General features: G+C 45.5%; 1 protein-coding gene across 10 annotated transcripts in view; it reads left to right on the top strand.

Annotated features, from left to right (window-relative positions):
* Positions 1-17,201, top strand: part of LOC126529160 (uncharacterized) — an 89,650-nt gene extending 72,449 nt beyond the window's left edge. For 4 of the 10 annotated variants that reach the window (XM_050176756.3, XM_055069650.2, XM_072289865.1 and 1 more), the window contains exons 3-9: positions 2,441-2,567; positions 4,324-4,438; positions 6,680-6,877; positions 7,152-7,346; positions 10,905-11,102; positions 12,200-12,394; positions 16,168-16,792. In XM_050176756.3, the coding sequence (XP_050032713.2) occupies positions 2,441-2,567; positions 4,324-4,438; positions 6,680-6,877; positions 7,152-7,346; positions 10,905-11,102; positions 12,200-12,394; positions 16,168-16,437 (1,298 nt within the window). In that variant the 3' untranslated portion in view covers positions 16,438-16,792. Of the gene's footprint in view, positions 1-2,440; positions 2,568-4,323; positions 4,439-6,679; positions 6,878-7,151; positions 7,347-10,904; positions 11,103-12,199; positions 12,395-16,167 lie in introns of all 10 variants that reach the window. The other 6 variants (XM_055069642.2, XM_072289860.1, XM_072289861.1 and 3 more) reach the window with 5 other exon arrangements.
* Positions 17,202-18,962: the final 1,761 nt, after the last annotated feature.

Genomic DNA, 18,962 nt, shown 5'->3' with positions numbered 1-18,962 from the left:
CTCTGCTGAAAGCTGTGGAAAAAAATTTTAAAAGATAGACGAATACCAGACAGTTGGCGACAGAGTAGAATTAATTTAATTTATAAAGGTAAGGTGCAGAAATATAGAATTCACTCGTATAGATCGTTGACCATTACATCGGTAATATGCAGGTTAGCAATGCAGGCAATCAAATTAAAGCTGCAAGCATGTGCTGAGAATAATGACATTTTGGGAGAACTTCTGTATGGCTTCAGAATAGGTAGGCGTTTGGATGATAACCTATTTGTTCTTACTCAGTGTATTGAAATATCAAGAGTAGAAAGCAGATCGATATATGATGACCTTTTTAGACATTACAGGAGGGTATGACAACTTAGACCACAACATTTTGTGGGATATTCTGGAAGAGGAAGGCTTAGGAGACGATTGTCTGCAGCTTTTGAGAGAGATTTACCTAGAAAATACCGTTTGCGTTGAATCGGAAGGGATGAGGAGCGAGGAGAAAGTCGATATCAACAAGGGGCTGAGGCAGGGGGGCCCTTTATCCCCACTGCTGTTTATGATGTACATGGTGAGGATGGAGAGGGCGCTAGAAGGAAGTAATATCGGGTTTAATCTCTCATACAAACAGGGGGGTAGAGTAGTAGAGCAGCAGCTTCCAGGTTATTTTATGTGGGCGACATTGTGTTGCTAGCTAGCAAGCAGAGTGATTTGCGACGTCTAGCTAATATCTGTGGACAGGAAGGCAAGAATTTAGGTTTGAAATTCAGTGTTAGAAAATCAGGTGTTATGGTATTCAATGAAAACAGTGAACAGATATTGACAATACAGGGCCAGGAAATCCTCGGGTAAAAGAATATAAATACCTTGGTATATGGATAAAGGAAGGCGAGAGATATATGGAAACACAGGGAAAACAATAACAGTAATGGGGAAGAGAAATGCAGCCGTAATGAAACACAGACCGCTATGGGGATACAATAGGTACGAGGTGCTGCGGGGTATGTGGAAAGGTGCAATGGTTCCAGGGCTTACTTTTGGAAAGGGGGTTGTTTGCTTTAAATCAGGGGTACAATCAGGGCTCGATGGGAACCAAATGTCATTGGGACGCCTCTCATTGGGCGCTCACGGCAAGACTACAAATGAAGTTGTGCAGGGTGAAATGAGCTGGACAAGTTTTGAAGTGATGGAAGCTCATAGTAAAATTGATTATCAAGAACGACTGAGGAATATGGAAGAAAGTAAATGGGCTGGGAGAGTGTTGAGGTATCTGTAAAGGAAAAAACATTGATTCACAGTGGAGGAAAAGAACTAGGAAGCTTACCAGCCTGTATGCGGCCTGCAGGGTGAGCAACACATCAACAAAGAAGCGAGATTTTCGAAGCGAGATCAGGATGCCTTAGAACACGCACCTATAAAGCGAGATATAAAAAAGGAAGAAAGAGCATGTGCTTGCTGCGTAAAGCTAGGGAAACGATGGAGCATGTTTTATTAGAGTGTGAAGATATCTGCCCAGCGGTTGATTTAGACACCATTGTCCTTCTTCAAGGCCTTGAGTTCAGCGTGAGCAGCGGGAAAGTAAACATGTCCGCAATAGAGATTTAGAGGCTATTGGGAATATTGGTGGAAGAAAAGTAGGGGAACGATAAAAAAACGGAGACATACAAAAGCAAAGATCACAATAGGGGGCCAGGAAATTTGGTTGTGGGAGTTCATCGTGTTTTTCTTTTTCCTTTTTTTTAACCTAGGTAGGACATTAGTTAGTATAATAGCAAGAGCTTGGCAAGAGCAAGAGCTCCATCCATCCATCCATCCATCCATCCATCCATCCATCCATCCATCCATCCATCCATCCATCCATCCATCCATCCATCCATCCATCCATCCATCCATCCATCCATCCATCCATGTCACACTCCGCTAGGGGGCGCTCGTGACGTCATTGCAGAAAGAAAATATTCGAATCTATAACTTGTTCTGCGCTCCTCTTGGCGTCCACATCGCACCCCCCCCCCCCCCTCTTCCCAGCACTTAAAGAACGCCAATCTCGAAGGTCATGCTTTGTTGTATCAAAAACACGGAAAGGGACGAGGAAGACATCATAGCCACCGTGTTCTGGACATCACTCACTGCAAGGAGGCGTAGATAAGCCTAGATAAAGGCAACCTCGCAGATCTGTACTGATCACGGAGTCTTGACAAACCAGGTAACAGTGATAACATTTGTATCGAACGATCAGGAGCACAATGTGCGACCTTGCCGCGAAATCAAATGTAAAGTGGCGTAATTGCATGGTGCACTAGAAATCAATTTTGAATAGTTTTTAAGATCATTTGTGTACATTGTAGTGTACTGCAGCTCGTTGTATATTAACGTGTTCAGCGATGTGTCGGCATGCGGAGCGACACTCCTAACAACACATACACGTTGGCGCAAATAAATTGATCGACCGTTGCAGTGGACGGCCACTGCCAACCGCGGAGGTCCTCGGTGGTGCTCCGCTCCATCAGAGTCCGCAGCGAAGACTCGCAAGAAGTCGAGAGGCTTTGGAAGCGGACGCCCGCGGGGCTTGTTGCAGAAAAGAGGTGCGCCGGCACAGTTTCAATTTCAGGAGACAATCGCATCTGATACGAAGTTTTTTTGGCAGCTGTCGGGGGGGGGGGGAGGGGGGGAGTAGCCGTACGAAGAACTCGCCTGGCCTCACGCTAACAAGGCATTTATTTGAATCGCGTTCAATTCGGTTTGCCCGGACCAAAAGCTTTGCCGTAAGGTCACATGACCAGTCGCCGCAGAATAACAGAGAATATAGAATTTTTTAACTCCACACACACACACACACACACACACACACACACACACACACACACACACACACACACACACACACACACACACACACACACACACACACACACACACACACACACACACACACACACACACACACACACACACACACACACACACACACACACACACACACACACACACACACACACACACACACACACACACACACACACACACACACACACACACACACACACACACACACACACACACATGCCCTATTTTCAGCTCCTGCAATTGCTTCCGGTGCTAGCATTGCAAAAAACGACGGCTCTTGAGATTGGCTTCTGTACCCGAAGGAGCCGTTTCTAGGAGAAGCCAATTCATTTCGTCACTACTTAGCGTTACTCGGCCGCTGTTACTGTTTAGCTCGACATAAAAAAAGAACATTCAAATGCAAATGTTGTGCTCCACCGAATGCGCTAAAATTTTGCCAGCTTGTGGGACGCGTACGTTTGAACGTGCGGTACATAATTCAAGCTCGAAAATTTGGTGCCGTGGCCATTTTAAGTAAAATATGGTGCGTCACTGTCATATCACATTTGCGTGCTCTCTACTTAAGCTCTCCATCACAAGGTGTCGCTACCAGCACTGTTGCCACCATAGAACCTGGTATCCCACAAACGCTAAGACGTTTACGGAGAAACTACATTGCCCTTTACGGAATACCGGAGACGCTGAGAGCTGGTTGTGCCATCTTGTGTTGGTGAGTTCCACTATATATAGAGCACACAGAACTTGCAAATATATAGCACATTCAGTCTAGCGGCTCGTGTTATTGCGGCGAGTACACCTATGCAGATAAAAAATAAAATAAAAAGAACGCGTGAGTACTGGTGATCTAATCGAGTACAGTTAACTGGTGGCTTCTGTTGCGAGAATACTGCTTTGCTCCCATTTCCGAGTGTTTTCATGCGCCCGAACCGGACGTGCGTCTCGTTAACTTCCCTGCCTTTCCTCTCCAGTTTCTCTCTCTCTCTCTCTCTAAGTAGGGTGCATACCATGCGTCCCAGCTGACGCACGCCAAGCTGTTCAAAAAAGGCTAAGAGACTAGGACCAACGGTATTTTGCTATCGCTTGCCTTGCGCACAACGGGTTTTTTTTTCTCTGTTAGTGATTAGCTAATTAGTCAACATTAATTGTCTATCTATAAGTCATTGTCTAATTGCGTAAGATCTAATGTAAATTTGTGCATCACATTCGAAAACATGATATTCATCATTTCCGGCTCGCTACATACATTTCCCCAGTTATATATTTTTCGCGTTTCAAATTTCTGGCGCGAAACGCGAAAAGGAATGCGCATTGAAAGGAGGGTCCACGTGTATCGCGCGCGCGAGAGAGCTGCGTTTGAGAGGGTTTCAGAGAATCAACACTAATCATTGGCCGACTTGGCGACCGCGAAAAAGTGACTGAAGTTACAGCCTGTTTCTCGTTTGCGATTACGATAATAACCTCGAGACATATTTTTGACCTTGAAATGATATGCAGGTGGAAGCTGCGGTTCGAGCAAGATCAGCCGCTTAGCACAGCTCTATCTACGAAGGCGCATACAAGACAGGATCGACAGTTCGGCGAAGCGCGCGCTGGCGTTGGCGACGCAAAAGTGGAGTACAACATTATTTCTTGCTTTATTACAGCCCCGTCACTCATTCACATCTCCAACTATAGCGGACCAAGAGTGCGTCTTGCTTATTTAACTTAATCGCGTTTACTGTCCTTTTGTACGTGGAGTTCATTCTTTTTTTTCTTTTCGAATTGGGGGTCCTCTGGCTTGGCTGGCCGCGGACTGATTGTTCGTGTAAGCAGCGCTTCGCATTAGAGACTATAGTGCGCCGGCAACTTCCTTTGTTAGAATTTACGCACTTTTCGTGCAGTTCACTACACGCGTGAACAACATCGTTGAGAGAAGTACATCGTCAGATAGTCGCGGAGCGACCCTTGAGTTTTATCGCCGCAGATAATTAGTTTTACTCCGTAAACAAAATGTCGTCCTTCTCATCTTGTATACGGGACAGAAAAGAAGTAGGATGCTCTTTTCATTTCCCTGCCGAAAGTAACTTTTCTAATAAAAGGCAGAAAAACGCCAATTTGTTTTACAGCTGTTTGAATTTACATAATATTGAAGCTAGAAAAAACGTATAAGACGGTGTTCTGTGTGTAAACGTTGTGTGTAAACGCTGTGTGTAAAAGTCAAGCTGTCGCTGTGGCTATCGTGGTTTCGCATATTTGAGTTTGTCTCTGTAGGCTGCGATATATTAATAGACATGGAAGTGTACAAAGGCTGAAAGACGTCCTTGTCGTTGGCTGTAGGGGCTAAGCCACAAGGCTTAAATTTTCACCATGATTTTGGTTGGTCAGAGGTAGATACAAGTTCCGTTGGGCTACAGCTCAGTCGAATGTAATGAAACTAATATGATGAAACTTTTTGTTGCAGAAGAACCACTGCGTGCAATAATTAACTCTAGATTCAACGCTCACACTGACCCTCTTTGTGCCTCTCTGGGAGTTACAAGAAGATACATGACATCTATAATTCCTTATTACCAAAAATGTGGGAAAGGGAATATTTGGCAATATTGAGAGATTGGCTTGTCTCAATGAACGTGAACACGTTTAAATGAACACGTTTCGTTCTAAGCTATCGCTGTAGAATAGAGACGGCTTTAGAAGCAAATGCACGAATGGATATGGGAGAAATACGAAGGTGCGGTGACCGGAGCGTCGGCAGCGGGGAGCGAGCGTACTTGTCTCAATGTGAAAGTTTAGTGCTGCAGTTCGCTTTATTAGTTCAACTGTGCTATGTCTGTATGAGAGATTACGGTACCTCCAACATTAGGCGCGCGGAAAGACAGCCCGCTTGAAGCCACATCTGTCTCGCCTCGCCCTTTGCCTTGGAAGTCGCAACATATTACCTCCAGCATATTTGGGTGGGCTGCGTATGCGCTCGGCAGCGCGGGTAGCCACGGCCTAATTACCTCCAGCATGTGGGCACGTGGGAGACGTGAGATTTTCCTGCTCTCCTTCCCTGTCTCGGCCGTGATGCAGGCTCCATCATGTGACCTACAACATTGGACACGCGGGACGGCGGCGTGCATCATTCGAACACCCGTCTTCGCTCGTTCTCGCATTCTTTCCCTCGAACCCGCATCACGTCACATGACCACCTATATAGGGCGCGTGGGTCGCAATGCCCCTAGCACTTAAATTTTATTTGGGGCATCACGGCGACGAAGACGACGACGAAAATGCGCCTGGAATGCCCGTAGAACTGATGGAATTTATTTGTTTCGCACATTCACGCTTTATTCTACAAGATGTCACTGGAAAACAACAGCGATGGCTTTGTCTCGAACCGCCTGGGTTCGTGGACGAGGGAGGGCTCGAGGCACCCTCTGTCGCAGAGACACTCTGCCGCGTGGCGGTGGTGAACGATGAATGACCGCGAGCAGCTGTGCTATGGCGGCTAGACGATAGCTGTTCTCGTCGGTGTTTATTTGGTGCGGTGGTCAATGTTGCTCACGGAACCTAAAGGTCCGCCGGGCATGGCGGGACAACGAAGATAATGCCGAGGAGCCGTCACGTGCTCGCCACAGGCGTATCTAAGAAATATGTACGGGGGTGAAAACGCGTCCGTAAGCGATCGCTGGGAATTGACACCGATAGCTTAAGGTTGTTACCTCTTAAATAGAGCACTACACTTGATAGGAATCGGCCAAAGTTCGGTGTGGGAAGAGTTAAAATTTACTTGCTTTTCCGCATGCTTAATATTGACTATCACAAATAATAAAACATTATTGCCAAGTGAAAGAAATGAATATTGACTCGTCTTTGTCGTTCACTGTAGTGGGTCCCGTGGGCCGGCAAAACAAGCAAGTCATGGTTGTCCGCAGCGACTCGGGTCGCGGAGCGCAGCAGCTGGCTTCTGCGCTCGCAGCTGCACTTGGCCGTCGTCGTGATGGGTGCCGTTGTGCTGGCCGCCTATTATGTCCTGTGGCTGGCCAAGTCTAGGCATGCACCGGATGCGCCGGAAGCGGCACGTGCAGTAAGCTATAAGCTATCGCTGTAAAACAATAGCGATAGTTTAGCAAGAATGAAAATACGCTGCTTGAAGGCGTGCGTAAGCTATCGCTGTAAAATAACAGCGATAGCAGTTTTTTTGCTGCCTTCTAAATATGGCACGCACACGCGAGGCCAATCGGCCAAAGTTCGCAGTGGTAAATATGAAGTAACTTCGCGTTAACGTACGTTACGCATTTCAAGAGATGTTAACAGTGACATGTACGGATGTTGAGACTAGTTTTTGTCATGCACTGCAGTGGAATAAATTCCGTGCCAAAGCAAACGAGCCGCCGCTTCCGGCAGAGACTGAGGCCATGAAGTGCGCCAGGAGTCTCCTACTGACGCAGCTACTGTTGACTGTCGCCGTCGTTACGGGTGCCTGCCTGGCGCTGTGGCTAGTCAAGTTGAAGCGAACGCCGGATGTGCCAGATGCGCCGAGTTTGACAGACAGAGTAAGCTATAAGCCGTAACTGCGCAACAGGGTTTTAAGCTGCGAAACTCGTTTTAGTGTGGGTTACGGTTCAGACGTTTAGGTTCAGGTTCACCTTCAGAGTGAATGTTATAATGGTTCCTTATAGTTCCTTAAACCATAATGAACTGGCTTTAACTGGTTTGTTAGGGTTTAAGGAATTATGGGAAATTTGAAAACAGCACCATAAAAATACAAGATATGTTTTCATCTGCAGACTCGCATCAGTGGTTGCCACATACTATGTAGTTTGCTGTAAATAATCAACGACGGGCAGAATCACAGTGATTTGCGTTTGTAAGTGCTATTTTTCATTGACCAGTTGCCTTCGCTGATATGCGCAACACTGCGATCGTCTTGAATTTTATCTTAGGAGCAAATTTCAGGTAACAACGTTGCTTGTGAATTTGAGTCTAATTATTTGCAAACGGCAGTTTGTTTCGAGAAAGCCTCCCTTCAGTAATCTACTACCGCTCAGTGATGTAGCTAACCAGAGTAGAGTAGTTGTGGCATCGCAACTACCGACACTTACGAAGCTATTTCTTTTTGCTTTGCACACAACAACCCTTGTACCAGTGAACAACGTGTGAACTCAGAAGAAACGGGGGCAAACCGCCAATAGCTGGAAGACGCCGTGAAGTTCGGCATCAAATTCTGTCACTCATCCCTGATTAGGGCATAAGAGAGCACCCTAATAATGCAAGTGATTTCCATATTCTTCCATTAAAAGGGCGATTTTTATCTCGCTAGAGTGTATGGCTTTCGGGTGTAGCCACTTAGGCTACACTGGCGATATATCCACAGTTTGCACAGGGCTAGTGGATACAAAGGCTTGCGTTCCCCCATCCCATAGTTAATTCGAAATATGCTTCGCGCTGGCCACGATAGTACCAAAAAGACGTGCAAGTAGCAGTCACCTGCTGGTTGACAATTTAGTTTCCTAGAACCAAATGAGTTTTGCAGATATACTCGAGATCCAGGAAAGTTTATCGCCTGCCCCACAGAACGTACTTCGAGGCGTAACTGGGGACAAATAGGAAATAAATAGCTGGTAGACACATGCGGCGAGCGTTGTCCGATCTCGGCGAGTGACTTGTGCAGCTGCAAAGGGAAGGTAAATCACTGTGTTTGTGAGGCTTTGATGGCGCCCCTTCAATACTGCATAGAGGTGAAAAGCAGTTTTGAGCGACTCTGTCATTCTGCTAGCGTTGCAGTTGTTTACCCCTCATAACTAATAAATGGTAATAAATTTGCTGTCCACTATCCATTTATATTAGCCGGTCTATTTTTCATACATATGGGCTAGAGTCGGAAAGAAAACAAAATACACATGTACGCAAGAGAATATAATACCGAAAATGGATTGCAGCGTGCATGCAATGATAACGTGGATTGTGGTCTACTTCGCTATACTTCGCGGCTTAGCTGAGTAAAATGAGCTCAGCGAGAGGATGCGGTCAAGACTCCTAGAACACAGACAGTTACACTGTCTAGCCAAGATTTATTTGTGTCTCAAAAAATATTTTTTTTCCGTGCTGACTATCGTAGCAGGCACACAGCAAGGGCTACAACAGCAAGGGAGGGTGACTCGGGTTGTGCGGAATAATTAAAGCGAGTGGCTGGAAATAAACCATGCCATTTTTTTTCTAGTCATTGTACAGTCATCTCCAGATGGCTATCTCTAGGACACGCACACATCGTATACCGCCAGTATAATTTTTCCGCATTACTCAGAAGCGCAACTATTTGTCAGAATACGGTGCCTACATGGTAGGTAAGTCCGCAGCGCGGGCAATTGCACTCGAGCTGTGCCTACTTTATTTGCAATTTATTACATTGTTATGAAACTTCTCCTTGTTTTCATGTCCAGAAAAAACGAAATTACTTTCAAGGCGCCCTTACCTTCCAGCAAAGGCCGGTTACAGAGCAACGATGAAATTCGATGTAAAGGAACCATAATTTCCGTAATCTTTATACCTGACGCAGAGAAAGTTTACTTAACCAGACATAAAGCCTCTAGCATAGATGAAAAGCTTTTCTTGTGCGTTTATTTATTTGTTTATTCAAGTTACCCCCAATGGCCCTTTGGTTGAGGGTATTACATAGGAGTCTGGTACAAATAAGTGCAGGCATACACAAAATTAATGAAAAAATGATGCAGTAGAATAGGCGCAAAAAATATATTTACACGTTACGTGAACATCAGCGAAGGGTAATAACTCGAGTTATCGGTTGGTAAAGGAGGACGCATAAAGAACACAATGAAACAAAGGTACGAAGTTCAGTAACGATTAAAGTACAGAGCAAAAGTATAAAGTAAATTGAATAAAACTGCAAAATACAGTAAACATATAGAAAAAAATTGTGAATTAATAAACACACAGTGAGAAGAACAAACCAGTGGAATATTAATGAGGGATGGTTGCATGTACGTTATCATAAGTGAGGTCTTGAAATTTGCTGCTTTTAGTTTCTGTAGCGATGTGTGATGGCAACTGTATTATGGTAAGATGCAGTTACAAAAAAAAAAAAAACGCATTGCATGTTCCGAGATCGCATTCTCACATGGTATATTGTTGTTAATTTTGTATTGTTCGGACTGTTTAGTGAGAATTCTCAATGCAGCAGCCGATTTCGTATATTACGGTGACGACAGTTAGAAACTAGTCTTGGAGGCATTTGTATTGCAATGGTTACTTCGATGTGCACGAAACCATCCCTAATTAACCACCGTGCAACAGCGAATTGGTTTCGTTCCGAGCCGTTATGAACAGTTGGCTGAACCGGCTGAGAACGGTTCTACAGTTTTCCTGCTATTTAGGTTCAGCTCCATAATGGTGGCACACGTTCTGGTTCGGGTTAAGTTTCCGTTTGACAAGAATAAGTGGTTCTGTGGAGGTTATGGTTCAGCGCATTGCTGTAAAACGACGATAGCCTACAGAACAAAACCATATAAGGAGGCTGAAATGTGTCCGTAAGCTATCGCTGTAAAGAGCGATATGTTCAAAAAACTACTAATGTTTAATTATGGCACGTGTCCGCAAGGTGGGATTGGCGAAGATTTGCAGTGGAAACAATAATAGATAGTTTTAGCCTCTTCGGTGTTCTGATATACGTAGGGGCACCTGCGTAATACCAGGTTACCGGAAGTTGGTAGCGACGGTTTGTGACGGTTCATCTAACCACAGTGCATCACCGATTGTTTTTTTGTGTTCCAAGTGCTCTTGTAAAAAAAAAGAACAGTTAAAAAAGGCAGCGTGTTCACGATCATGCCGCTGTGGAAAATTTACAGCCACAGCATAGTACGCCTGGAATGCACTTGCTTACTGCCGTAATAGCCCTGTGTTTGCCTACTTGAGCTCTGCTACACCGTGTGGCGTCATCGATCAGATCGTTTGGTGACGCCTCCAGTAACCCGGTGATTCGCAAACGATAAGAAGTTTTCGCACAAACTAAAACTGCTAACTATTGGAAGTATTCAAACTATATAAATAAGGCGAAACGAACGGACGTTTAAACTCGTGTTTGTCATGCACCGCAGTGGGCCACGTTAACCGCCAATGCAACCAAGTCTTGGCTGTCGGCAGCACCTCGGGCCGTGGAGCTCGTGCGGAGGCTTCCGCGCTCGCAGCTGCTGTTTGCCGCTGTAGTGATGTGCGCCGTAATGCCCACCGCCTACCACGCGCTGTGGCTAGTCAAGCCCAGGCACGCGCTGAATGCACCCGACCGGACACATACAGTGAGCTATGAGCTATCGCTGTAAAAAACTTTCCCAAAGAGAAGTATACGGATGTTGAAACGCCTCCCCAAGCCTTTGACTCCCGATTTATCTTTAAGTAACGTTCCAAAATGCCGATTTGTGTAATGTGCACGTTAAAATAAATGCCAGAAATACATATAGAATGGTATCTTAATTTGGAGAACGCACACAAAAAATTTTTTCTTACCGCTAAATAAAGCTAGCTTCACTGCACTGCTTGAAGTTGACTTTTTCAGCACCAATAAAGTAAAGAGAAAAGTGAACCTCTCTAACATGACATTCGTAACCCTGTGAAAATTGTGATGTAGCCGACTGCCACGTGGAATTCGGTTTAATTATGTATAAGAGTCTCAGTGTGCCAGCCGACGACGAAGATGAGATTTCTCGTGTTTGCAGATTTTCAAATGGTGCCGCCGAGACTTCCAAGTTTGTTGCAGCTCCATCTGTCACTGAAAAACACCACAAGATGCTTAGATGTGCTTAGGTTGTTTTTGGAGAGGTAAATTGGCACTCTTTATCGTGGACTATAAAGACAGTTATGCAAGAAGTGCTTGACCTTGAAAGAAACTAGAGACAGAAAAGCCTCGAAAAAATTACGACACAAGCATCACCTTTGAAACGGGGAGGCGGCATGTGTCACCAAACTCATTTTTGCCTTTCTGGTGTATCTTTACTATTACATGTCTTAAAATACGCTCGCTCGAGTTACTGTAGATATGCTCTAACCTGCGATAGTTCACTAGAGCAGTGGGAGGCTACCTCTTAAAGCGTCTCTCTGTAGATATATACTGTAGGTATAGCCCAGCTCGTGCAAAGCAACCCAACTAGTGAGAAAAACATGTGGACATGCCTAACATGTCTGCATAAGGTAAAACGATAAGCTATCGCCGTAAAAGAATAGTGATAGCTGTTTTTTTTTGCATTTTAGATGTGACATGTAATCGCGAGGGCAGATCGGTCAAGGTTCGCTGCGGTAAAAATGTGACAGGGCGTTTTCTCCTTTCAACTTAGCGTTTTTGAACTATTACAAAGTGAAATGCGCGGGTGTTTAGGCTCGTCTTTGTCGTGCGCTGCAGTGGATGAAGTACCGCTTCGAAGGAAGCATGCCATCGCTGCCGGCAGCGACTCGGGCCGCGGAGTGCAGCCGCTGGCGCCTCCTCTCGCAGCTGTTGTTCGCAGTCGTCGTCCTTTTTGGGGCCTGCCTCGTGCGGTGTGTAATGAAGTCCAAACGAGAGCCGGATGTGCCAGATACGCCGAGTTCGACAGACAGTGTAAGCTATAAGCCGTTGCTCTAAAACAGGGTTCTGAGCCACGAAGCTCGTTTAATTTCGATTTGGGTTATGGTTCGAACCAGCTTAAACTGGTTCATTACGGTTCAAGGAATAACCATAAATATTAAAACAGTACAATAAAAAAGGCAAGTTATGTTCTTATCTCCAGAACACCTGTGGCTTTTCTTTTTTCGCCACGCACTATGTATCTTGCTGTACCTACACTAAGGCAGCCATTTTCTTCTATTCAGTAATCTTTAAAGGGGTCCTGAACCACCCGTCGGGCTTGGTGAAAAAAACATAGTCCCCGAAAAGCATACTCTGCTGTGAACATCACTGCCAAGTTTTGCTGTCGTACGCGGCACGTGGAGCTCCTCATTCTTTTGGGTGCTTTATTTCTTAAAGCGGATTCCCATCCGCGGCTGCTACTGACCGATAGCTGATGTCAATCGAGAAGGGTGTTTCAATATGTGCGCTTCTTCCTACTGTGACTGTGTATATTGACGTGGTTTAATAAACAGGCTGATGCAAGCAAAAATGTGTTTCTAGTTTCGATAATAATTACGTACTTTTGGAAGAAGCCGAGTACTGTCTGTTCACGTATGCTCCGCATAGGAATTAAACTTGGGCCACCCTGCTTATCGGTAGGTCTCACTGATTTCGACTACTTCTGAATGCTCACCTAGCCCTGATCCACGCGAAATTTAAGGTTAGACCACACGCACGCTTGCCAGCGCGCGCTCACTGCTGGCCGCTCCTGATGAGACTATCTTTTATTCCTTTTGGAACGGGGCAGCCTGCGGCTATTCAGAAGAAAATTCAGTTTTGTTCGGCACACAAATGCATCTTTAACGCGTACACGTCACTTTGACACGGTGAATTTTCGCGGTTTTATGACGTCGCGTGACAGGCAGGTGAAATGGGTGCAGCCCGAAAGTTTTTGACCAATAGCCGAGGGCTATTAGCCAAAAACTTTCGTCAAAAAGGAATAAAAGATGGCTGCCGCCGATCGCTCAGGCACTGGCTACTCGCATCTGCCGGAGAGCTTGGGTTTATTTGCGTACAATAAAACTTTTTGCTTGGCAGTGTAACGTTTTCGAGCACTTTCAGCACGTTTACGACCTCGTTCTGCCAATTTTTCTTTCCTGAGGATCCGTTTCAGCGTCATTCTTAAGCTTCCGTTGCATGCCGCCGCGATTTTCGACCAGCCACCCCAAGCTAAGTAAGGGAAAGCGGACCAATCACAGACGCCGGCACCACCCTCTTCATCCGGTTATCGATATTCAGTGCAGTGGCTCGGCCCCATCGAATCCTTTTCCACTCGACCGTGCTCCTCGCCTCTTGTCAGCCAATTAGATAAGATAAGCCGCTCAGTATAGGCAATGTTGTTCGTTTTTAAAGCAAACAAAAGTGACCTTTTATAAACGATGAGATTGTTTGATTGGCCTGTTCAGACAACCCTGCGGGTGACCGCCCGATGCTTGCGTCGGCGGTTACGCAAATTTGACGTCGGGAAATTGGAATAACAACATATTGGAATAGTTTTACGTTATAGGGTCCTTGGCTGCAATCGCGTTGCGGTATGCTCGCTCCTATCTCCCTCCATTTTAAGCGCACTGCGGCTCGCTGAGAACAGCCGCGTTTTGCTTACGTTTGTCGCGTCGTAGGCGCCAAAATTGGAAGTATAGTGGCGTATACGTAAACGAAAAAAGAAAATTTTAACTGCACGCCACGGCGACTTTTAGAAGGCGGAGCATTGTGGGCATGCCCCACACTCCGACGTAGCCTTCGCAGTGCAAGGCATTGAAGAAGGAACGGGAGCCCAGAGGAGGCCGTGTTCGATTACCAATAACTCCGCTTCTGCTTAACGCATTGCAGTACTTTTTGCGGCAAAGTATTTCTGAAACAGCCTACATTAACTCGAAATAGCATTCTCCACTTCGATAAAAAGTGGTTCAGGGCCCATTTAAAACGAATGAAATGTTCCAACGCGCAAGAAAAGGAGTCAAATTGCCATTAGATGAAATGCGCCGTTGTGTCCTGCATCTAATGCTGTTGCTAATACCCGATTCGGGCACTCTAGCGGTCAACTTCATTGTACAAGTGATTTCCATACTATTTCGCTAAAAGCTTCTTGTTTATCTTCTCGAACTATACCGTATCACTTTCGGGTTCACTCATGGATACTATATTGGTGAAGCATCCACAGGCTGCACTTTGTTGGTGGATTTAAAGTTACGCCTTTTCCCGTCCCAGAGTTAATCCGCAACTTTCTTCGCGGTAGCCACAGTACGAACGAAGTTACGGGCAAGTTGGAGGCGCCGAATGATTGACTATATTATTTTCAGTATTTTATTTCTGTCTCTATAACTGTCTATTTCTTTCGGTGTATTCTGTCTATTTCTTTCTGTGTGTGTATTTCGTTCTGTGTATATTTCTGCGGGTACATTATAGGTCGGCAGGGCGGGCAGCCACGCTCGCTAGATGTGTACCAACTGCACTATTAATTTATTGCTTAGCTATGAAACTCCTTGTAGTTACTCTACTCGAACAAACGAAAATGACTTTCAAAACGCCTATACTCCGGCAAAAGCTCTTCGTAGAGCAACGTCGAGATGCGAAGTAAACGAGGCCTGATCGCTACTATATTATTGCATATTTTTTTATGCATGCCTTAACAAAGTTTGCTTTGCTGAGCACGAGGTCGCGGGATCGAATCCCGGCCGCGGCGTCCACATTTCGATGGGGGCGAAATGCGAAAACACCCGTGGTACTTAGATTTAGGTGCACGTTAAAGAACCCCTGGTGGTCGAAATTCCCGGAGTCCTTTCCGGAGTTTAACGTCTTCGGAAATTTCCAGAGACGTTAAACCCCATAATTTAATTTAATTTTTTAACAAAGTTTGCTTAACCAGCCGCAAAGTCTCCAACGCAGATGAAAAGCTCATGTACGTGCTTCTCTTTATACATGCAGTAACGAAGGAACTGCGCGACAGGTCCGAAGCTTGCTCGTCTCACAGAATATGTTGTTCAGTTTGTATTGGTCAGGTATTTTAGCGAGAATTTTCAGAATAGCAGCCAATTTCATATTGCTCTGAAAGCAGTTAAAAGATATGTGTTATATATATATCGATTTGGAACGGTTGCATTGTTTTGCACCGAACCGTTCCAAGCCGTTTCGCGAATTAACCATGGCGCAACGGCTAATAGGTTTCGTTCAGATTGGTTATGAACAGATGGTCGAACCGGTTGAGAATGGCTCCACAAGTATCGTTCCTGTTCAGGTTTAGCTCCAAAATCGCGACACGCATTCCGGTTCGGGTTCAGTGTCGAATGGCTCATCTCCGGGTACAGTTCGACGCCCTGCTGTGAAGCGACGATAGCCTAACGATCGAAGATGACTACACTGCAATTGAAACTCGTCCGTAAGCTATCGCTGTAATATAACAGCGATAGCGTAAAAAAGCTTTCTTCTTTCAACATATGGCACATGCTCGCGAAGGGAGATTGGCCAAGGTTTGCAGTGCAAACAATACGAACTGGAAAAAAGGCCCCTTAACATTCTCCGATGCCGGTCTGAATCAAACCCACGTCGCAAAGGATCCTCAAGGACAGCAGTCGGACTGCATTTGCAGGGTGTGCAACAAATGCATTAAGTGGGTGTTTTTGTTTTTGTCCTTCCAGCTAATCTAATATTAGGGATGAGAAACATTGTTAACAAAGTGACGTGTGCGGTTGTTGAAGACGCCTTCATTTTTTTTCGCTGCACTCCAGCAGGTCACCTGCGGTGCCGCAGAAATCGAGCCGTGGCTGGTAGCAGCGACTCGGACCCCGAAGTACGCCGGCTGGTGCCTGCGTTCGCAGCTGCTGCGGGCCGCGAATTTGTCCGCACGGTGGCTGCACGGCTCCGAGATGCTGCGGGCCGTCGTCGTGATGACCCCGGTCGTGCTGACCGTCTGCTACGTGTTGTGGCTATTCAAGTATAGACACGCGCCGTACTGGACAGACTGCGCCACCTTAGGGAACGAGAAGTACTGCTTTTGAGCAGGACCGCACTGTGTTCGACAGTACGGGAGTCAAACGCTCTTTGAAATGCGCCGACCCTCTTCCCGGGCCTACCGGCGGCGACTTGGCGACCTTCTGCCGTTCCGAGCACGAAGGGTCGGATTCGATTGGCTGCCGCATTGCGACGCAGGCGAGAAGAAAAAAAAAACGAAAGAAAAAAAAAAAACCGTTCGTCATGTGTTTAGAATTGCGCAAGTTTTTAGGCCTTTGTTCTGGCTCTGAATAGTCTCGTGCGGCCATAATTATTCATGAGCGACTCCACTACGGTGTTCCTTAATCGCACGTATTGCGTTGCAACGTTAAAATTAATAAATCATTTCAATCAACAAGTCAATTAGTCCATCCTGCCTACTAGCCGGTCGAGCATATCACTGGTGGATAGAGCATCGTCTCGTGTAGCTTCGCTTTTTCTCGCGGTGGAAATCCCAATAAATGTAACATAGCTGAGTGTGGGTGTAAGCCGGTTGGTTATTCACGATTTTGGGAAATTACCGCGAGCAAAACACCACACTTGAAGAAAGGGACAACACGAAGGGGCACTGACACGGCTAGACCAGCTGGTATAAGCTCTGATAAGAAAAAAAAATGAGGCCTGTTTCCATGGCAACGGTTTTGTTGATGCGTGAGCGGGAAACGCAATGCCGGTTGTCGTCTGCTATGCGCTTGACGAGCGCAAGACTTTCTCTGCAGGCGGCAACGGAAACCAACACCACTTGCATAAGTTTTTCCAGATTGTTTTCCTCTTTCAGATTGTCTTCAACACCCTTCGGCTTCTAATTTTCTTACAACATATATGCAACACATCTGTGTGAAGGCTTATCTTTTTGTGTTCTAGATGCGCGAGCTAGCATGCCATGCCACGCGGCAACTTTGTTTCAGCAAAACATAAGTAGGCAGAAAAATGTGGTTTATTCACTATTTTTATTAGCATCCTCGCACAGCAAGGCATTCAATACACAATAGAATAATGTAAAGCTGAGTATCTCGTTAGTCAGTGCAAACGCGCGGATTCTGTACTACCAGCATACATACGTAAGACAGCTTCCTACAATTTCTCATGGACAGAACATTGCTAGTTGGTTTGCTGTGCAACGCAACTTTACCAAAGCAATTTCTGTCGCAACAGTTGTTTGTGAATAATGAAAAGATTATCAAGAGCAGCAGATACACATTTTTCGCATACCAGTAACAAAAACTTCATTTTTTATTCCATACAATGGGTATACTTGCTAGTCCAAATAACATGCTATACCTGTAGTCAATTTTCTGCATAGCCCTCTTTTTGCTAGTGTGCCGATAAATAATCAGCAAATTATGTTGAAAATGTGTGTAGTCTTTCTTTCGTATGTGGTTTCGTTTCGAAATGCAACATATAAGACCACCAGAGATTCATTCAGATCTGTAACATTGCGAATAAGGTGTCAGTACGAAATTCCTCGCGAGCATATTGCAGATGTTTCTTAAAATGTGCAATACGCTTCATTTGTTCTGTCGTTATCTAGGCATAAATGGCGCAGTAACAATACAATAACGACGAGCGCTAAGTTTTCTTGCTGGCGCTCTTTGGCCATACGTGGCCCTTGTGCCACTAAACACCACACATTCATTCATTCATTCATTCATTCATTCATTCATTCATTCATTCATTCATTCATTCATTCATTCATTCATTCAAGTTTTTTGTGGAGAAACAGTAAATGCAGGAGCATCATGTGTCGATCGGCGGTTGATCGTCAGTAGACGTTGGGCAAGGACAGAGTGATGCACAAACGTATTATTCAGCGCGTAGCTTCGGGACATTGAGAAATATTTTTAAAAGGCAACGTAAATCGGCTGCATTCAATGCATGAGGGCAACCTGCTCAGAACAATTCTCTTTTGAATGGTTTTCAAGACCTTTCTCTAATACATTGAATGTACATTATGCACTTTCTATAACATAGCCTATAGGCTCAGTTTCGTACGACTTGTTTGAAGCATGGGACAGGTGTTAGAGCTATGTTATGAGTTTCATCATTGGCTGGAGGTCATCCGTCATGAGAATTTCGTTGTCGACACGATAAGGAGGCGAAAGCGTTTCAACTTTTCTAGAACAGTTATTTCTGGCACAGCATGCTTTCTTTGCGTAAGATTACTCGTGACTTTGCCGAAAGCAGCCTCCACTCCTCTTACTTTTGCCATATTAATGAAATCACTGAAGTCAAGAGTGCCGAGCAACATCAGTACTTCCACAACTTTACTGAAGTAAGCTCGAGAAGATTATAGCATCCCAAGGTCCATGTATGGTGGTATCAGGGGCGTAGCCAGGGGGGGGGGGGGGCTTATGGGGCTTCAGCCCCCCCCCCCCCCGAAAGTTTTTCATGCTGTCATGCACCGCTGACCAAAACAACCCCCGGCACCGGAGATAATTCTGGATTTTGTCTAGAGTGTGTTTTTCACGCTCGAAATGACGTTTCAGCGCGAACATAGTGAACTCGGACCGGATTTCGCGGCAACGCCCATGCA

Source organism: Dermacentor andersoni, chromosome 8 (assembly GCF_023375885.2).
Source record: "Dermacentor andersoni chromosome 8, qqDerAnde1_hic_scaffold, whole genome shotgun sequence".
Taxonomy (NCBI): Eukaryota; Metazoa; Arthropoda; class Arachnida; order Ixodida; family Ixodidae; genus Dermacentor; species Dermacentor andersoni.
The sequence above is the reverse complement of the archived record's forward strand: the minus strand, read 5'-3'. Positions and strand labels throughout refer to the sequence as shown.